Raw genomic sequence first — 17,396 nt, 5'->3', positions numbered from 1 at the left:
ACTGTTCATTGGGATGAGAAGTCTTGATACGGCCACCATATGGGCAGGTGTTGTACAGGTCAAAACCAGCTAACTGCTTTTGACCTGTGTGTCTTTTTTCTGCCCATGTTTTCTATAAAACGTCAGAAACATCTGGAAACTTGGTGTTGCTTCTCCTTTCACCACTACTTCTTGTATATGAGGTTATTTTAATTATCTAGAAGCAACTAGAATGCTTCCCACTCATTTGCTCTTTGTTGGGACAGAAACAACTGTAGCCTTACGGTTTACTTTGGGCCAGAGTTCACCTGAATTAACTGTCATAGGAAGGGGCAAATTGCATCTGTATAAAAAACAATCACGTGCTTTAGCTGCACCTATTGCTTCAGCTGCACTTTTTATCCAAGGAGTGAAAGGCTCCAGGAGTTTCTAGTGGCCATCCTCCATGCCCATATGATGCAACAGGAGTTCAGGAAAGGTGGGTGAGTTTCAAAACAGAGATCTTGAGGGCACAGGAACAGACTATCCCTCTGTGCCAAAAGATGATTCGACGAGTTAAATGCCCAGCTTGGATGAGCAAAGAGGTTTTGAAGGAACTTAAGAATAAAAGGAGGATGTATCACCTTTGGAAGGAGGGTCAGGTCTCTCAGGAAGTATATAAGGGGGCTGCTAGAGCATGTAGGAAAAAAATTAGGGAGGCCAAAGCTTGGTTTGAACTTAAAATGATGACTTCTGTAAAGGATAATAAAAAATGTTTCTACAAATATATTAATGGTAAAAGGTAGGGTAAGACCAACCTTTGTTCTTTACTGGATGAGGGAGGGAACTTAGTAACTGCAGATGAGGAGAAGGCAGAAGTACTTAACACCTTCTTTGCCTCAGTCTTTAGTGGGAAGATGGCTTGTCCCCAGGACAACTGTCCTCTTGGGTTGGTTGATGGTGCCAAGGAACAGAACGGTCCCCCCATTACCCAAGAGGAGGCAGTCAGACAACTGCTGAGCCACTTGGATGTTCATAAATCTATGGGACCAGATGGGATTCATCCCAGGGTGACGAGAGAGCTGGCAGGGGAGCTTGCAAAGCCACTCTCCATCATTTACTAACAGTATTGGCTCACTGGTGAGGTTCCAGATGACTGGAAGCTGCCCAATGTGACGCCCATTTACAACAAGGGTGGGAAGGAGGATCCTAGTAATTATAGACCAGTCAGCCTGACCTCAGTATCTGGCAAAATAATGGAGCAATTTATACTGACTGTCATCATGCAGCATCTACACGATGGCCAGGGTATCAGACCCAGCCAGCAGGGGTTTAGGAGGGGTAGGTCGTCTCCTTTTATGACCAGGTGGCCCCCCTGGTGGATGAGGAAAAGGCTGTGGATGTCGTCTATTTGGACTTCAGCAAGGCCTTTGACACTTTCTTCCACAGCATACTCCTAGACAAGCTGGCAGCCCACGGCTGGGACAGTAGCACTCTGTGCTGGGTTCAGAACTGGCTGGATGGCCGGGCCCAGAGAGGGGTGGTGAGCAGTGCTGCATCCAGCTGATGGCCAGTCACTAGTGGTGTCCCTCAGGGGTCTGTGCTGGGGCCAGTTCTGTTCAACATGTTTATTGATGACATGGATGATGGGATTGAGTCCTTCTTTAGTAAATTTGCAGATGACACAAAACTGGGAGCACGTGTCGATCTGTTGGAAGGTAGGATGACTCTGCAGAGAGACCTGGACGGTTGGATAGATGGGCAGAGACTAACAACATGAAGTTTAAGAAGTCCATGTGCCAAGTCCTGCATTTTGGCCACAATAACCCCCTGCAGCGTTATAGGCTGGGGACAGTGTGGCTGGACAGTGCCCAGGCAGAAAGGGACCTGGGGGTGCTGGTGACAGCCAACAGAACACGAGCCAGCAGTGTGCCCTGGGGGCCAAGAAGGCCAATGGCTCCTGGCCTGTATCAGGAATAGTGTGGCCAGCAGGAGCAGGGAGGTCATCCTTCCCCCATACTCAGCACTGGTGAGGCCAAACCTTGAGTGCTGTGCACAGTTCTGGCCCCTCAGTTTGGGAAGGACATTGAGACGCTTGAGCATGTCCAGAGGAGGGCGACAAGGCTGGTGAGGGCCTTGGAACACAAACCCTGTGAGGAATGGCTGAGGGAGCTGGGGTTGTTTAGCCTGGAGAAAAGGAGACTCAGAGGCGACCTTATCACTCTACTTCCTAAAGGGTAGTTGTAGTCAGGTGGAGGTCACTCTTTCTCCAGGCAGCAACTGACAGAATGAGAGGTCACAGTCTCAAGCTGCATCAAGGGAAATTTAGGCTGGATATTAGGAAAAGGTTTTTACAGAAAGGGTGATAAAGTACTGGAATGGTCTGCCCGGGGAGGTGGTGAAGTCACCATCCCTGGATGCATTTAAAAAAAGACTGCATGTGGCACTGGGTGCCATGGTTTAGTTGAGGTGTCAGGAAATGGGTTGGACTCAATGATCATGAAGGTCTCTTCTAACCCAGTGATTCTGTGATTCTATAATACTACAACTGTATTTCTCAGAGCGGATTAAAATCCTGGTATTGCTGTTAGGATTCTCCTGATGACTGCATAGCAGCAACTTCAAATGTCTGTCCTTTTAAGCAAGAAACTTAAACAGTGAATCTTCTCATCAGAGAGTTTCTGCGAAGTCCCCTTTTGCCCTGCTGTTCCCCAGTCATTCACAGTAGGGAAGGTTCCTGGTTTATAATAATCTTTTATAACACTCATGTTCTGTTCTCTGAAGTGTGATAGAAGAGTTGAACTTGGTTATTCATCAAAAATGTAGCAATTCCATAAGGTAAACCAGATGTTAAACCAGATGTTTAGCACAAGTGCTCTACAGGTGAATGCACAAAAAAGAAGTTCATGGGCTCAAAAACCATGTATTGCAAGGGTTTAATCCAACACACTTGTAGTCTCAAACAGTTGAAAAAAGCCTCTGGATATGGGCAAGCTGCAGTTCAAAGAAATTTTTTATGCCATTTTGGTAGAGGTATGTTAGATAGATATTCTTACTAGAAATCTTAAATCCATGGCAAGGCATTTTAGGCCAAACTACTTTAGCAGCAAATAAAACATCCATGTCCATACATCATGTATGCATGTGTAAATAGGTGCACCTGCTTGTACAATTTGCTTTGCTTTTCAATTAGGCCATACACTGTTTCTTCAATTCTGTTATGCCACTGCATGTGTATGGACATGGGATGTGTATTTACATTTCATCAAAGCTTTTCAGGCATGTCTTTGTCCAAAACATGCTGACAAAATATAGCAAATAATAGCTATCTCAGCAGTAATTATGTCTGCCTGGTGCTCTTCCCCTCCACCCTGGTTATCTTGATAAAGGAGCTGTACAGGAGCCTAGCCTTCATTTCACCCCCAGTGGCAAAAACTACATGCACAACAAGCAGCAGGCTTAAGATTATGTTCATGCCTTGACCTCGCGACTTCCTGAACCAGTTTGGATTGGCTCTCCCTTTGAAACTACAGGCTTTCACAGGAAGTTCATAAATGGGCCCAAGTCACAGCAATTGACATAGTCCTAATATTTTTAACTTGGTTCTTCAAGAACTACCTACAACGGGTGGTGTTTCATGGATACAAAGAACTGTCCAGCTTTTTCAAAAGCAAATGTCAGTGTGCTAGGTAAAATGCAAACCACTGAAAGCAAGTGAGTAATGTAGCTTTTGCTGCTCTGTGGATGTGGTGGTGTGTGCTGTGAAGCTGCATTGCACTCCACCATGTCCCCATGTCAGCATCACTGGAGCTCTCAAAACTGCAGGCAGCCATTGTCTCCAAAGAGCTAAACCACAGGCCGGTGTTCCACACCCCTCAGCTTCAGGTGCATTTGGATCCACTGCTTAGGCCTTAATGCAATCTCTTTTCCCATGTCTCACTCACGACCCCACATCATTTGTGTCTTAGAAATGGTTTGCAAGACTCATTCAGAGGCATTACAGAAAAGTTCTTTTACTCCCTAAATCCAAAGTACCCTAAGAGGGGTTTGTGAAATGCCCATGGTTTGTTCTATCCACAATGACAAGAGAGACGAGCAGAAAAAATAAATGTTGCAAAGAAACACGAATATTAAATCTTTTAGAGAATGATGGATGCAAATGGGCATGAAAACCTTATTTCTAAGATTTTTATCTTTTTCATACAGCTCTAACAAAATGCAACTGCATTAAAGACATTCCTTTTCATTCGCTTTGCACCTTGTTATCTCATTACCTGTTAAACACAAACTTAATAGAAAACACTCTTCTTATTTACATCTCTGCATTCCACTGATTGTATGCTATAATTTGACAGCAAGTTCAAATTCAAAGGTGTTGAATGCATTGCTCCTACGTTCCTTTGAAAAAGACATTTTCATGTTTGCAAATAACCTGCTGGAATGGGGTGAAAGGTTGTTATTAATGTTAGCAGTGCATATGATTTCAGAACTATTTAATTCATTTCTAATTTAGCAGCTCTGTCCAAGGGCCATGACAGCCCTTAAAGCAACTTCTAAAATTCAATGTCTAGTCTGATTAGTTCATGATTTGAGATTTTCTAGTCTATATTTAACTGATGGACTTTGAAACACAAATTATGTATATATTATTGTTTTGAGAAATTCACAGGAATTAAAAAATGAAGCAGGGCCCCTTCCAGCATATAGGCTCTCTTTTCATTCAGTCAAGAAGTCAGAAACCCTTCTTACTGAAGAACAAAGCAAACTCTCCCCGTTTCCCCTGCCAGTCACTAAAATTAGATCCACTGGATAAACCAAATATTTTTGAATATTCTTTGGTTTCTGCCTGCAAATCATAGGATCCAGATCCAGTATTCATTTACAAAGTAAGGAGTTAATTTGATGTCTTTTATTTTTTTCACTGATAAAGGCTTATCTTGTATTCTTCCAATCTTTCTTGTAAGCATTTCCTGAGAGGGGTGTAAGTCAGCCAACATGGAGAATCTGCCTAGGATACCTAGGAGGGAAGGCCTTGCTTGTTTGGCCAAGGCTAGCATGTCTTACATAATAATTTATTACAGTACCTTTCTGTTTCCTGGTCTGTGGTTTGCTGCTTGTTTTCAAAGCCAGTGAAGCTGCTCATATCCACATAGCCATCATTCTCATTAGCAGCAGATAATGCCCTGCTGGGATCTTCAAAAAACTCAGTAAAAGTTCCTGCTCTGGTGGATCTCCGAGGAGGAATTTGTATGTTTTCATAGTCAGAACTCATAGCAGGAATGTTCTCATAGTCAGATGTGTCAGCATTTGGAAAAGAAATAGACCTAGGTTTCGTTAATGGCAGTGGCATGAAAGGAGGTCTGGACCGGTCCTCAAAGGACTCCACCCTTGACACACTTCTGCTGAAGGACTTGGGCGTTCCTTTTCTTTTACCATCCTTATAGAAAAGAACAGCTGAGGAAGACTCAGATGCACGGAGCTTACCCACATGAGATTTTAGTTGAGGTGAGCTACTTAGGCTCCTTCCTTCCAGCTCCATCAGCCTAGGAGGCCCATGATAGCTAGACTCTGATGAGGACCTTGAAGAAGAAACATTAACGTCTACATGAACTTTATTCTCACTTTTCTTCTTGAACTTTAGAGTTAGAAACTTCTTAAAAGAAGACTTCTTTTTCTTGGAATACTTAGTAGGTGAGTCATTCTCTATCAAAAGGGAAGGCGAACTTTTAGTGATTGGCTTTTTGGTGATGTAGGCAAGTTCAAACGGAGGTGGTATATCAACAACTGAGGATGGAGTAGATACCCCACACGATGAGAGATGATTTTGCTGGGAAAAACTACCTGAGGAACCATTGACACAAGGCAAGGACAAGTTATCTTCTGTCCTTTTTATTCTAACACCATCCAGTATACAGACATCACTTTCTCTGTAAACAGAGATAGGTATCTCTCTCCCTTCAACAGAATAAGATCGAGGATATAAAAGAAAGCGTCTTGACTTGGTTGGTAAAGCCCTGTTGGCTTCCACTGGTTTTCCTTCCAATGAAAAGGAATTATTGCTCAAGTCTTCTGTCCCACAGCCATTTCGGGAAGAGGGTAAATCAATTTCAGGACCAGTTTCTTCTGGAACAGTTTCTGGGACATAGCCTGGCATTCTCCCAGAGAGAGATCGTGTTCTAGTGACAATACTTTTACAATCAATGGGCAGCAAGTTGTTTTCACCATCCATGCCTAATTTACCCTTTTTACTGTGATCAGCTCCTAAATCAGTCTGCACATCATGGACAATTTCATTTTCTTCAGGAAGCACATAAGGATCATCTAGGTAATCACTGCTAGTTTCTCTTTCCTCCAATTCATCAGTCACAATGACCACTTCAGGGACTGCTAGATTTTCATGCAAAACACGTTTGGTCCCACATTCTACATTAATTTTGCCATGCTTACAGATTTCTATGTTGTCCTCAAGTGGGACCTCTTCAGGCAAACTTTGGACACTTTTGCTGAGGCTGTTTGCTTCCACCTCATTGCCTTTCAGTTGCAACTCATCTGACTTAGAGGTCTCGAGAGTATTTTCATTATCCTCTTCAACAGTTACAGCTTCTACCTCTGGCTCCGTCCCTGGACTACAATGTAGACTATCAGAAATCATGCCATCTTCATGCAGAGAGGCTTCTTCTGTTTGAAGACTCTCAACTGAATGTTCCACAGGTATTTCCTCGCGACATTCATTCTCACAAGGTGCAATCTGACACCCGTCATCCATATTCTCTGCATTCACAGTTTCTTCTTCCCCTTTCCCAGAGACTTTGCTTCCTTCACAGGCTGCCTCTGATGTCTTCTCACTTTTCCTCTCAGTGATCTGGCAGCCATCACTGGCATTTCCTGTGTTTGTATTATTGTGCTCATTTGGGTCTACTTCCTCCTCTTCAGCTGCTGCTTGATGGGTGAACTCTGCTAAACCGTTTTTGGCACTGCGTTCATCTCCACACAGTTCTAATTCAGGACTTGTTTCTTCACTGGCATCCTCAGGCAGCATGTCAGGGTTTGCACAGTCATCATTTTCTAAGTCCCCTTCCATGTTCAAATCAAGCTCTGCATGCACACTGCGGTCATCATTTTGTGCTAGACACCCATCTGCCATTTCTAAAATCTCAGGCAGTTCCTCCTCTTGCCCTACCTTCTCACAAGCTGGGATCGATTCATCTGCAGGCAGTGGCATTGCAATGGTATCTCTACAAGTATCATCCATTACTTTCTCATCTCTATTCAAAATGTTATCACTGTCAGTCTCACAATCACTACTGTTCTTGACCAGTTCCAGGTTGTAAGAAGTTTCTTGCCTGTTTTTGGTTTCAGCACAATCACCTACAAAATCCTCATCTTCATCTACATTCTTGGTAGCATTGCTATCCCTATCCGGGGCATCTAATGACTCCTCACAAAGTGCTTTGAACTGATCACAGTCTCTGGATGACTCCTCAGAGTCTGGTTCCCTTGATTCAGCAGTAGCTGAAGAGTTACGGTGCTCATCTCTGAAGACTTCTCGATTACTGTTGTTCTCATTACTAGCAATGTTATCCTCTTCCTTCTCTACCTTTTCTGGAGTTTCTGAGACTTCATTTTCCACAGAGGAATCTAGGTTTTGATCATGCTCATGCTCCAAATCATTAGAGTCTTTGCTGGGCAGCTCACCTTCAGGAACTACAATGTATTCATTATCTGCCTCAGATCCTAGGCAATCAGCATTGCATTGGTTTCCTTCACACAGTTCTCCACCAAGACACAGCAGTTTCCCATTTGCACATTTATTTAAATTATTGTTGTTAGAAACACTGGATTTGCCCTCAGTGTCAGCTGAGAATTTTGGCTTGGGAGCAATAGGTGGTTTCGGACCCCTAGACACAGAGTTCGGGTGAAGAATATCAGCTCTTGGCAGTGAAGGAGAAAATTTGGAGACAGGTGCTGGAGAAAGATGACCAATAATCTTTGGTTTCGGTGCTAATGGTGGTTTTGAAATTTCTGGAGAAAAGAGATAAAAGTCATGTCAGTCATCTTGGTTTCTTATTAAAGTCAGCAGAATATATCCTGCAATACACTTTATCAGTGACTTGTAATGCAGAAGCAGTCCAGCCAACAAAAAGCTGAAAAGAGAACTGAAGGAGCTAAGCATATGGATTGTCCCTCCATGTGACGCTGTAGCTATTCCAGTGAGCATAGTTTAAGGTCACATCTGAACTGAACTAGATCCAGCCCTAACACACTTGGGGAAAGATGTACAGCTGCAGAACCAAGGATGTATCACACTTCAACCCAAAACATGAAGACAGTTACTGGTTTAAACTCAAGTAATGTTTTGAGTGTACAGCTTCTTCAGCCCTTTAGTCAGAAAATCCTCCATCCCTCCTGTAAATGCCAGGATGCCTTGGAGGTACAAAATTCTCTAAACATCAAAATGTACTTTAAATGTATTTATGTAAATGCATTTATTGTTATGTATTTAACAGAAGGCCAGCCTTGTGTTTCTACTGGTAGTGCTGACACATATGTAGGGGAAATCAAGCAGACTGGCAATAAAGTAGATTGAAGCTACGTGAATTAAATTGTATCTATATCACCATTTTACTCAGTAGCTTGCCTGCCACAGTCATTTCCAGCTGTCTTGGTCCTGAAATTATTATTCTTCAAAAACTAAATGAAATGCTGAAAGACTGCACAAATAGGCAGCAATAGGGATCCTCCCTGGTGCAATTTTTTATGAGATAAAATATGTAGTGTGAAGAAGCCAGCATAACAAATGGTTACAGATGGTAAGAAGTAGGGAGAAGTGGCTTCCTCCTATTGCTGTTTCCTGGCCATCAATAGATAATTACATAGGTAAGCAATCAGAAATCTCTAATTATAATTTTAATTTACACATTCTGGTGAAAAAAGGAGAGCACTCCATTGTAAAGAAAAGCATAGAACAAACTACTTCATCATTACAAAGATAGAAGCAATTCTTCATGGATAATCTTCATGCACAACACACAAGAAATAACAGAACAGCATCTCAAAAGACAAAAACTGGTACTCTGTTCATATGTGAAATCCTACCCAAAATCATGATACGAGCTTCAGAAAGTGTAGCTACTGTGCTGTTGCATTTAGAGCATTTTGAAATGCGGACTTTAGATACATAGAAGTGCAGACAGTTAGAACTGAGCTGTGCACTGTACTGAGAATAAAGGAATACTGAATGTAAAATGCTTGAAAAAGATTCTCTGATTGTTCCAATATTTGGTGGCATAGTACTTTTCTTATTGTTATCCTAGTATAATTGGAGTAATTTGTACTGAAATAATACTGGCCTATTTGTTTGGTTATACTCTGGGAGACATAAAAGGCTGTTTCTTCTGATCTTCTTAACCTTCCTGAAATTTCTTCTGATACACAGAAAGAAGCTGACAATTTGGCATTCTGATGTAATCAGAAAACAGTCTTTCTAGAGTTATGAGACACCAGAGAGATTTTCTCTGGTTAAAAACTCAATCAGTGATCTCAGCCCAGAAGGAATGAAAAATCTGTTATAAGCAGGTGCCTTATTGCATATACCGCTTAAGAATTATTCTTTATCTGGAGTTTTATCCTATCCAGCTGCATGTGGGAGACTTAACTCATGAAAAAGGAGGGAGAGAGAACTGTGTATTCACCAGTCTGCAGTTACTGCGGTGTTTCACAGTATCCACTGCTGGTTTAGGCTGCTGGGTGTCTGTCTAATCACAAAATGGGTAACTTGTTTTTCCCCACCCATTAAATCAGAAGCCGTTGCTGAAGTAACATTGCTTCTTTTGCAGGCAGTGGTTGAAGGCTGTAGAGTACTGGAGACTCTTGCCAGTTAAAAACAGGGAGGCAACAGAAGTGGGTTTAGTATCTTGTAAGCCTGATGTCGCAGCGAGAGCTACCTTTTACATTTTTAAATTAGTTACTGAAATCATGGAACATCCTAAACTAACTTTCTGGTAGTAAAATGAATGAATTTGTTATTAGCTAAAACTGAGTCTTTACACCTTTACCACCCTAATAAAACATTTTCAGGACTAACTCCAAGAAAAAACCCATCATTTTGGAGGTACTACACCACTTTCTGCAGTGCCTAGCCTTTCCTAGGAACGCATATCCAAGAGTAGGATGCAAATATTAGTCTGTTCCTGGAATGTGACAAAACTTGAAGTTTCTCCATTCCCATCCTTGTTCTTTTCGGAGAGTGTCTGTACCAAAACAGCGAATAACGAGGAAAAGACTGGACTTTAGAGAGTGTTGGGACCTTCCAAGCTTTGTCGTATAAACAAATTTGAAATAAAATAATGACAGGAACTCATTTCCTTTAAGTAAAATAACCATGTAGACATCCACTTAAAAGAAATGCAACTTAAACAATTACCCACTTTTCCTCCAGTGATAATTTTGTACAGCAAAAGGACCAAATAATCTTGAGTTTTTCCTTCTGGTACCTTCAGTAACACTGCTGTTGGAAGAGAACATATGGTAATGGAGCCTGTTCACAGTATGATAACAGGCATTGTCATGTCCTTCTCCTACCCATTTGTGCTAGCTACTGGTCACTACTGTTTCCTTACATCGTTTTTTTCCTAACTGCTTTGTCCATTGATCTTGCATTTTGTGAGTCTCCTTAAACAATTTTCCTTTTTCTTTGGTGGCAGTGTGAGGAAGAGGTAACAGGAGGAATGCAAGTGTTCATTTAAAAAACAACCCAAACAAAAGAAACCACAGCTTCTTGCCTTTTATCACAACTTCATTCTGCTTCAATTTCTGCTTCCTTTGCTGTCTGAGCCACTTGAAAGGCTCTGGCTGTAACTTCTAAATGCAACATTGCACCATAAGTAACGTGTATGCTCCCAAATAATTGTGCATGTTTATTTTAGGATGTATTTTATGTTGGAGGGAGACACACCCACCTTGTGCTTAAAAGGAAACTCTTGGGGAATACAAATTCCTTTAGCCTGCTCCTCCCCTTATTGTTCAGTGCTTCCTTGTACTGACAAGGACCGCTTCCTCTCCTTGCCCACCTTCCTCCAGGCAACCCTGCATAATTCTATTCCTGATGATGCATATGAAATTAAATTACATTAGTCTCCTCCCGTCCAAGTTTCTAAGCAATCAACAGTAGTCTAGCAGGTCACCTGGTATAGCTCTCCTGGAATAGCAAGCAACCCATGCAGCCTTCACTGTTCAAGTGTTTCTTTGAAACAATATATAATTTGTAGTATGGTATTACCAGAAATACCGCAACTACCCGCTTTCAAATAATTTCAAATTTAGGATTTCAAATTTAGCCTAGAATTTAATTAGGGTTTATAAGGGACCATACCTACAAAACACCACCACTGAGAACTACTAAACACTGAGGTTTCACATTTGCCTGGATATACTGTACACGTGTCCCAGGGCCATGGTCTGTGCTAGCGACTCAAGAAAGTACATAGCTCCAGAGTGCATATAGTGGTTCCAGCCTTGACTGGTGCTGCAATCCAGTTCAGGCTTCTTTTAAGATGGTGAAAGTAGCATTTTCTGACCAACGAACTTTTGTGGACCTGTGCTTCCTCCATGCCTTTGGCACTAATTCAACTCAGACATTTGTTAAAATGGCAAAGGCACTGAGGACAGAGGGCAGAAATGCATTGTTCAGGGACTTGCAGAGCTTTTGGGTGGAAGTGACACGGCAGGTGAAGGGACAATACTGCAACAGTGGGATGGGACTGTGCCAAACTGGGAATCCTGGTAGAAACCAAGTTTTATCTGCCACTGCTTCTGCCCAGGAAGAAGGGATTGAAATCCACAGATAGAAAGTGTCTGAGAAATAGGAGGTAGAGGGAGACTATCCAGACAAGGACACGAGAAAGTCCTGTTCAGCTCTGATCAGGAGCTTTATAATTTCACATAGCTATATCAGAATGAAGTTAAAACTGATTTTCTAGATGATTTTGGTCTAAAGTCAGTGAAAGGCAGACTATACATCTTAGTATCACCATATTTTAATCCTGTAATTAATTGTTGATTTAAAAAATGAAGCCCTTATTTCCATTTAGCGCTGCCTTGCTTCTATTTCCAGCACTTAATAATGCTTCTTCCATTGAAACATTCCATTTATTATTGTTTCTTCCATTTTATTAATTGTGCAATATTTCTCTTTGTTCTCTTTGTTTTACAGCATACAAGTGCATAATTTTTTTCCCACTACTGGAGAAAAGTCTGAGATTACAAAAATTACATAAGAAGTGGAAACAGTTGCATGGGAGTCACTTGAAATGGAAAACGTATTCAGACTAGGATTTTCAAATGATATAGGACTGCAATTCTTCCTATTAAGTGGGGTTCCAGTCCAGATTCAGGTACTAGTTTGACTTGAACAGGTATTAGATATTTACATGGCTTTTGCAAATTTAAACTTCAGGAACTTGAAATACGAGGTCAAAATCAGCAGGCCCCTAGACGCCTCAGATATTTATGAAAATGGTATTTCATGTTCTTTGTAAATCTGATACTTTTGAGAAGTATCTATCTTATCAATATGTGTTCTTGTGATCAAAGGTACTCTCCATATAGCAAGATAAATCTTCCATAGTGTGAAGATAGACCTATAGTCACTAGTAATGGTCCCAAAAATTCCCATAGGAATTTTATCATCTTAAAAGTCATAGCTGCAATATTATCAGCTGGGCTGTCAAAGCCCACCCCACTCTGCTGCTACATACAGTTACAGGAACACGTACTCTATGATCAGATCAGTGCATTATGATGCTGGGATATCAGATCAATACCTTACAAATTTCTGTCACTATACAACTTTACTGCAGTCATCTATAATTATAATACAACAGCATAATATTCCACAATGAAACAGTGTTGGAGAAGGGGAAGAAATCAAAAGGCAATAAAATCAGGAAAGGGTATGATTCAATACCAAAACCATCTTGATCATAAAAATTCTCCCGTGTTTTCACTGTCTCTAGCAGACCGCACATATAAGTCTTGCTGGTGGGCTTAGCAACAAAAAACCACAGGTACATGACAAATAACCTTGGTTCTAAAGTACTACCATACATTTCTTTTTAATGTAATTGTAAGCGTTTGCGATGTTACCAGCTTGGCTCTGTTTTCACAACAGTAACTTAGCACTGAGGCAGACAACCTGTTGTTTCACATATTGCTTCCTGGGAGCCAAAGATGATGGTTAAAATTCTCTGACAGGTCCATACAACGTTTTTCCCTATATCACTTTCAGTAGCAGCTGAAAGAATATACAGTCTGCTTATATCTCTGAACAATCGGGAGTCTAACGTCTGTACGCTTTTCATTTTACATCATTTCACCACCTGGCAAAAAAATTACTAGAGGCTAGAAGGTCCTATATATGAAGCTGGTCTGGTCTCTTGTCTCTTACCACAGATTTCCTGTGGCCTTGGGTGGATTGCTTCATCTTTTCATATCAGTTTTGCATCTCTGAGGATAATCCATATCTCCCTTCCTGTTCTCAGTCTGTCATTATTTTAAGTTCTGTGGGATCAAGGCTGCCATATATGCCTGCACATATGACTCTACTTACTGGCGTTATGCATTACTTACTATAATACAATGATAGCCTAATGCTGGTGCCCAAGTTGTACCAGTTAATAAATATCCCTCTCCTTCAGATTCAGTAGGAAGTTCTGCTTTTCACTGATGGAGGAGACATTCTTTGCATTGTGCAAACATACAAAACAAAGGCTGAGAAGGGATATGAGCACTCTATAAATACAACCTGGAGGTAAACACCAGAAGAGGAGAAGAACTATTTTTAAGCAAAAGGACAATGTAATCACAAGAATAAATGGTGTTGAATCTGGTCTGGAAACCAGGAGTAGCAGGAGAGCTACCTGAAAAGTTTTTGTTTAGGATATAATTGGAGGAATTATTAAAAGCAGTAATAACAATGGGCGCCGCTTTTGATAATGAAGGCAGTCCCATTTGGTCCTACATTCCTCAAAACTAATAAAGTTTAGTGGATACATCTAATATTCCTTACCCTGCACTTCCACTGACAACAGGGGTAGATTAGAGCTGGTCTGTTTTAAATAATGGAGAGATGAAGAAAGACAGGTAGGGGCATCATTGCTGAAGTTATTTTTGGATGGCTTCATTTTCAAATGAGTTTGTCTCTTGGGAGGGACAGAATCCAGACCAGGATCAGAAAACAGAATGGAATTATCACCAGATTTTAGGACTACTAGAGGAAGAAGAACCTTTTTGCTTTAAATTCAGAGGAGTGGTATAACTTTGGATTTGACAGAAAGTAACTTTTCCAATCCTATGTTACTATGCTTTGGCAAACAATGAATCATAGTTTCCCAACATAGAACAGTTGTAGGGCAAGATATCTAGCGGTAAAATCTCTGGGCTTTGGGATGTACCCATACATGGCAAGTGAGGTGCCCAGCAATGTTTACCTGGAACAAGCAAACACAACGGAAATTTTTAGGGCTAACAAAGAAGATCTGTTGCTCTTCATCCTTAATTCTAGAAAGAGCTTTAAATTTTTCTAAATAATTCCAGTTAGCAATAACTGTTTCCTATATTGTTGTGCTTTTCGCACACATGCCTCATCCCTGAAAATTGGAAAGTCTTGGTGAACAGTTTAAAGTTTGCCCCAATTTTCCAGTGGCTTCTTTTTTCTGTGTCAACTGTTGAATGCCTGTTCCCTTATTCCGTCTCTTTCACCTTCCTAGTTTCCATCAAGGAAAAATTTGAAAAGTTAACAGAAAGGAGGAGGAAGGGTTTGGGTTTGCCTTAGAGAGCAAATTCTGCAAAAAACATAACCTTCCCCCAAAAATATACTCTTGGAAAGAAACTCACAGCAGATTTTCTAGGAACTTCGTGAACGGTTGAGTGTATCCAAGGGAGTAGTGGGTGCACAGCCATGTCCCTTAGCCTCCCCGGTCTGCCAGCCTGGTTGCCCTCGGAACACCTAACCTCGCCCGGCCTTGACCCTTCAATGGCTGGGCAAGCAATGGGCACTCACAGCCTCGGGGAGCCACCGAGCACCTGCTGGATTGCAGGGAAAAGGAGGGTCGGCCCTGGACGGAGGGTGCACGGGGAAGAGGTGGCAGCCCCAGCGGCACGGCCCAGAACCTGCCGGCCCCGAAGGAGGGATGCCGGGACGAAGGGGGACGCGAGCCCCGGCGGAGCTGTGCCTGTGCAGGGGGTCTATCCTGGTGAGAGGATGTGCCGGCCCGAGGGAAGGAGGGAGCCGAAGGAAGGAAGCCCGCCCGGCGTTTGCCGGCCCCGGGGAGAAGATGTCCAGAAGCAGAGACCCTTCCCGGCGGGCCCGCGCACTTACCGGCGTTGTTCATCTTCCACCCCAACTTGGCTCGCCGGCTGCTCCGGGCGCTCAGCGCATGGCTCCGGGGGCCCCGCCGCCCTCGCCCCTCGAGGCCGCGCCCGGCCCTACAGCCCCTGCGGGGGCACGGGAGCGCAGCGGGACGGCCGGACGCGGACGGCGGGCTGGGCGGGTGGCGGTGCCGGCCGGGGGCGGTCAGCGCCGCGCGCCTCCGCCCTGCCCCGCGCGCGGCCCGTCGGGGGGCGGTGGCGGCGCCGGGGCCCCGCACGGCCGGCGGCGCGCGGGGCCGGACCGGGCGGGGCACGACCGACTGCGTGCAGGCAGCGCCCGCCGCGGGGCGAGTCCGGGGGTCCCCGTGGGGAGTGCAGGACGTGGATGCGGCACGGATGCCCAAGCGCGCGAATATTTAAAGGCGCGGCGGGGTCCTCCGGCCTCCTTTTCGTGTGCCCCCCCCTCCCTTCGTGTCCCCACTCCCTTTCCACCGCCCTTGGTCCCCCTTTGCGCTCTACATGGTCCCTTTCAGCCCCTTCTCCATCCCCTCTCCCGCTTTCTCTACTCTCTCCGTGTCGCCTGCATCTCCCCCCTCTCCTTACATCTTTTTCCTTCTCCATCCTTTTCTTCCTGCCCAGTCGTCCTTTCTCTCCATAATTTCCCCCCTTCCATCCATCCCCCTCAATCTATTCATTCACACACACACCCACCCACCCACTCCATTCCCCTGAGAAACACGACGGCCCCAGCCTAGGACCCTCCAGAGAACGAGGTTCGGGGAGGCCCCAGCCCCGCCCCAGGCATTTTTCCCTAACCAGGAGCATCCCTGCAGGGCCGACAGCACCTGCTGCTGGAAGCGGGATCTGAGTGCAGAGGAGCCAGGCACGGTCCCTCGCATACAAACCACACTTGCTCAGAACAGTTTCAGGCAGCTGTAGGATGCTGTCTGCAGCCCTCTCCCATAAGTCAGCATCTGGCTCAACGAAGTTAACGCAAGCACCTAGTTTTCGGGCTGGTAGCAGCACTAACACCCAAACAAAATTGGATCGCCCTCTTCCTCTTAATGGAGGCATTATATCGCCTTGCTACGTTTCCCTGTGGGGCTGGTATTGCTCACGCAAGTAAGCACAACTTGGCAGATTCCGCCCCGCCCCCCCCAGGCTAAGAAATCTCAGGAGGGCTGAAGTTGACCTCGAGATCCGCTTCCCTAGTCTGGGACGGACCCTTCCTTCCCGGAGCAGGACGGCTGTTTGCAGCAAACCCAGAGTTTGGCAAGCCAGCAGAGAGAGGAGAGAAGTGGGGAGAAGTACCACATTATACTTGCCCAGTGTCCAAGTAGGGATATGAAGCTGTCAGTTCTTACTTTGACATTTTGAATCCCCCAGGAACCATGACAATTGCTAACACTATCCAGAGAAACTTAATTTTAAATGCTGTTGTGTTTTTGCAAAGAGCCTAATAACTAACATCATCCTGCTGGCAGGTGCTCTGTAGTACAGAAAAGGTCTTTTCTTGACCTTTCTTTTTCTTGACCTTTTTCTCATTGTGACTGATGGGGCGCAGGGTGCCTTGCACTGTAGCACACAGGCCTCTCAAGAGAGAAAGCAAGCAGAAATGGGAAATGGGAATGGGAAGCAGAAATGGGAATTCTTTGCACGGGCTTGAGTGACTCCCACTGAAGCTGGTATCCAGGAATGCTGAATTTGATTCTCTGGAGGACCCTGGTTGTCTCACTACGGCTCTAAGTATGCATTTGCAATGCTGTATGGTTTTGGAGGTGGATAAATTCACAGTAGCAGCTCTTTCCTTACTACTCTGACTGACATAAAGGCCTATATAGTCCCTCACAGCATAATGTGTCTGGTCTGTGCCCTGGTGCAGGGAACAAAATGGGTTTCCCTGGTCCACCTATGACCAGCTGTCATGCAAGCTTCTCCCATCTTCATGTATTGATCCCTGATTTTATTCTTGCCACCTGCAGCCTTGATGTCTGTGTCAAGCAAAATAAATAAGATGTCAATACAAAGCAGCATGTAAAATAACTTCAAGAATACAGATTTAAGATCTTGTA

At 43.8% G+C, this 17,396-nt stretch overlaps 1 protein-coding gene across 1 annotated transcript in view; it reads right to left on the bottom strand.

The window, feature by feature from the left end:
- Nucleotides 1-15,413, bottom strand: part of FGD5 (FYVE, RhoGEF and PH domain containing 5) — a 75,182-nt gene extending 59,769 nt beyond the window's left edge. Inside the window, exons 1-2 of the mRNA XM_054280907.1 lie at nt 15,335-15,413; nt 5,043-7,980 (exon numbers count right to left, since the gene is read on the bottom strand). Of these exons, the coding sequence (XP_054136882.1) occupies nt 5,043-7,980; nt 15,335-15,347 (2,951 nt within the window). The 5' untranslated portion in view covers nt 15,348-15,413. The remainder of the gene's footprint in view (nt 1-5,042; nt 7,981-15,334) is intronic.
- Nucleotides 15,414-17,396: the final 1,983 nt, after the last annotated feature.

Source organism: Melozone crissalis, unplaced genomic scaffold, assembly GCF_028551555.1.
Source record: "Melozone crissalis strain CALT ecotype California unplaced genomic scaffold, PUWL_Pcris_2 ptg000029l_1, whole genome shotgun sequence".
Classification (NCBI taxonomy): Eukaryota; Metazoa; Chordata; class Aves; order Passeriformes; family Passerellidae; genus Melozone; species Melozone crissalis.
This window is presented reverse-complemented; position numbering and strand designations above follow the sequence as displayed.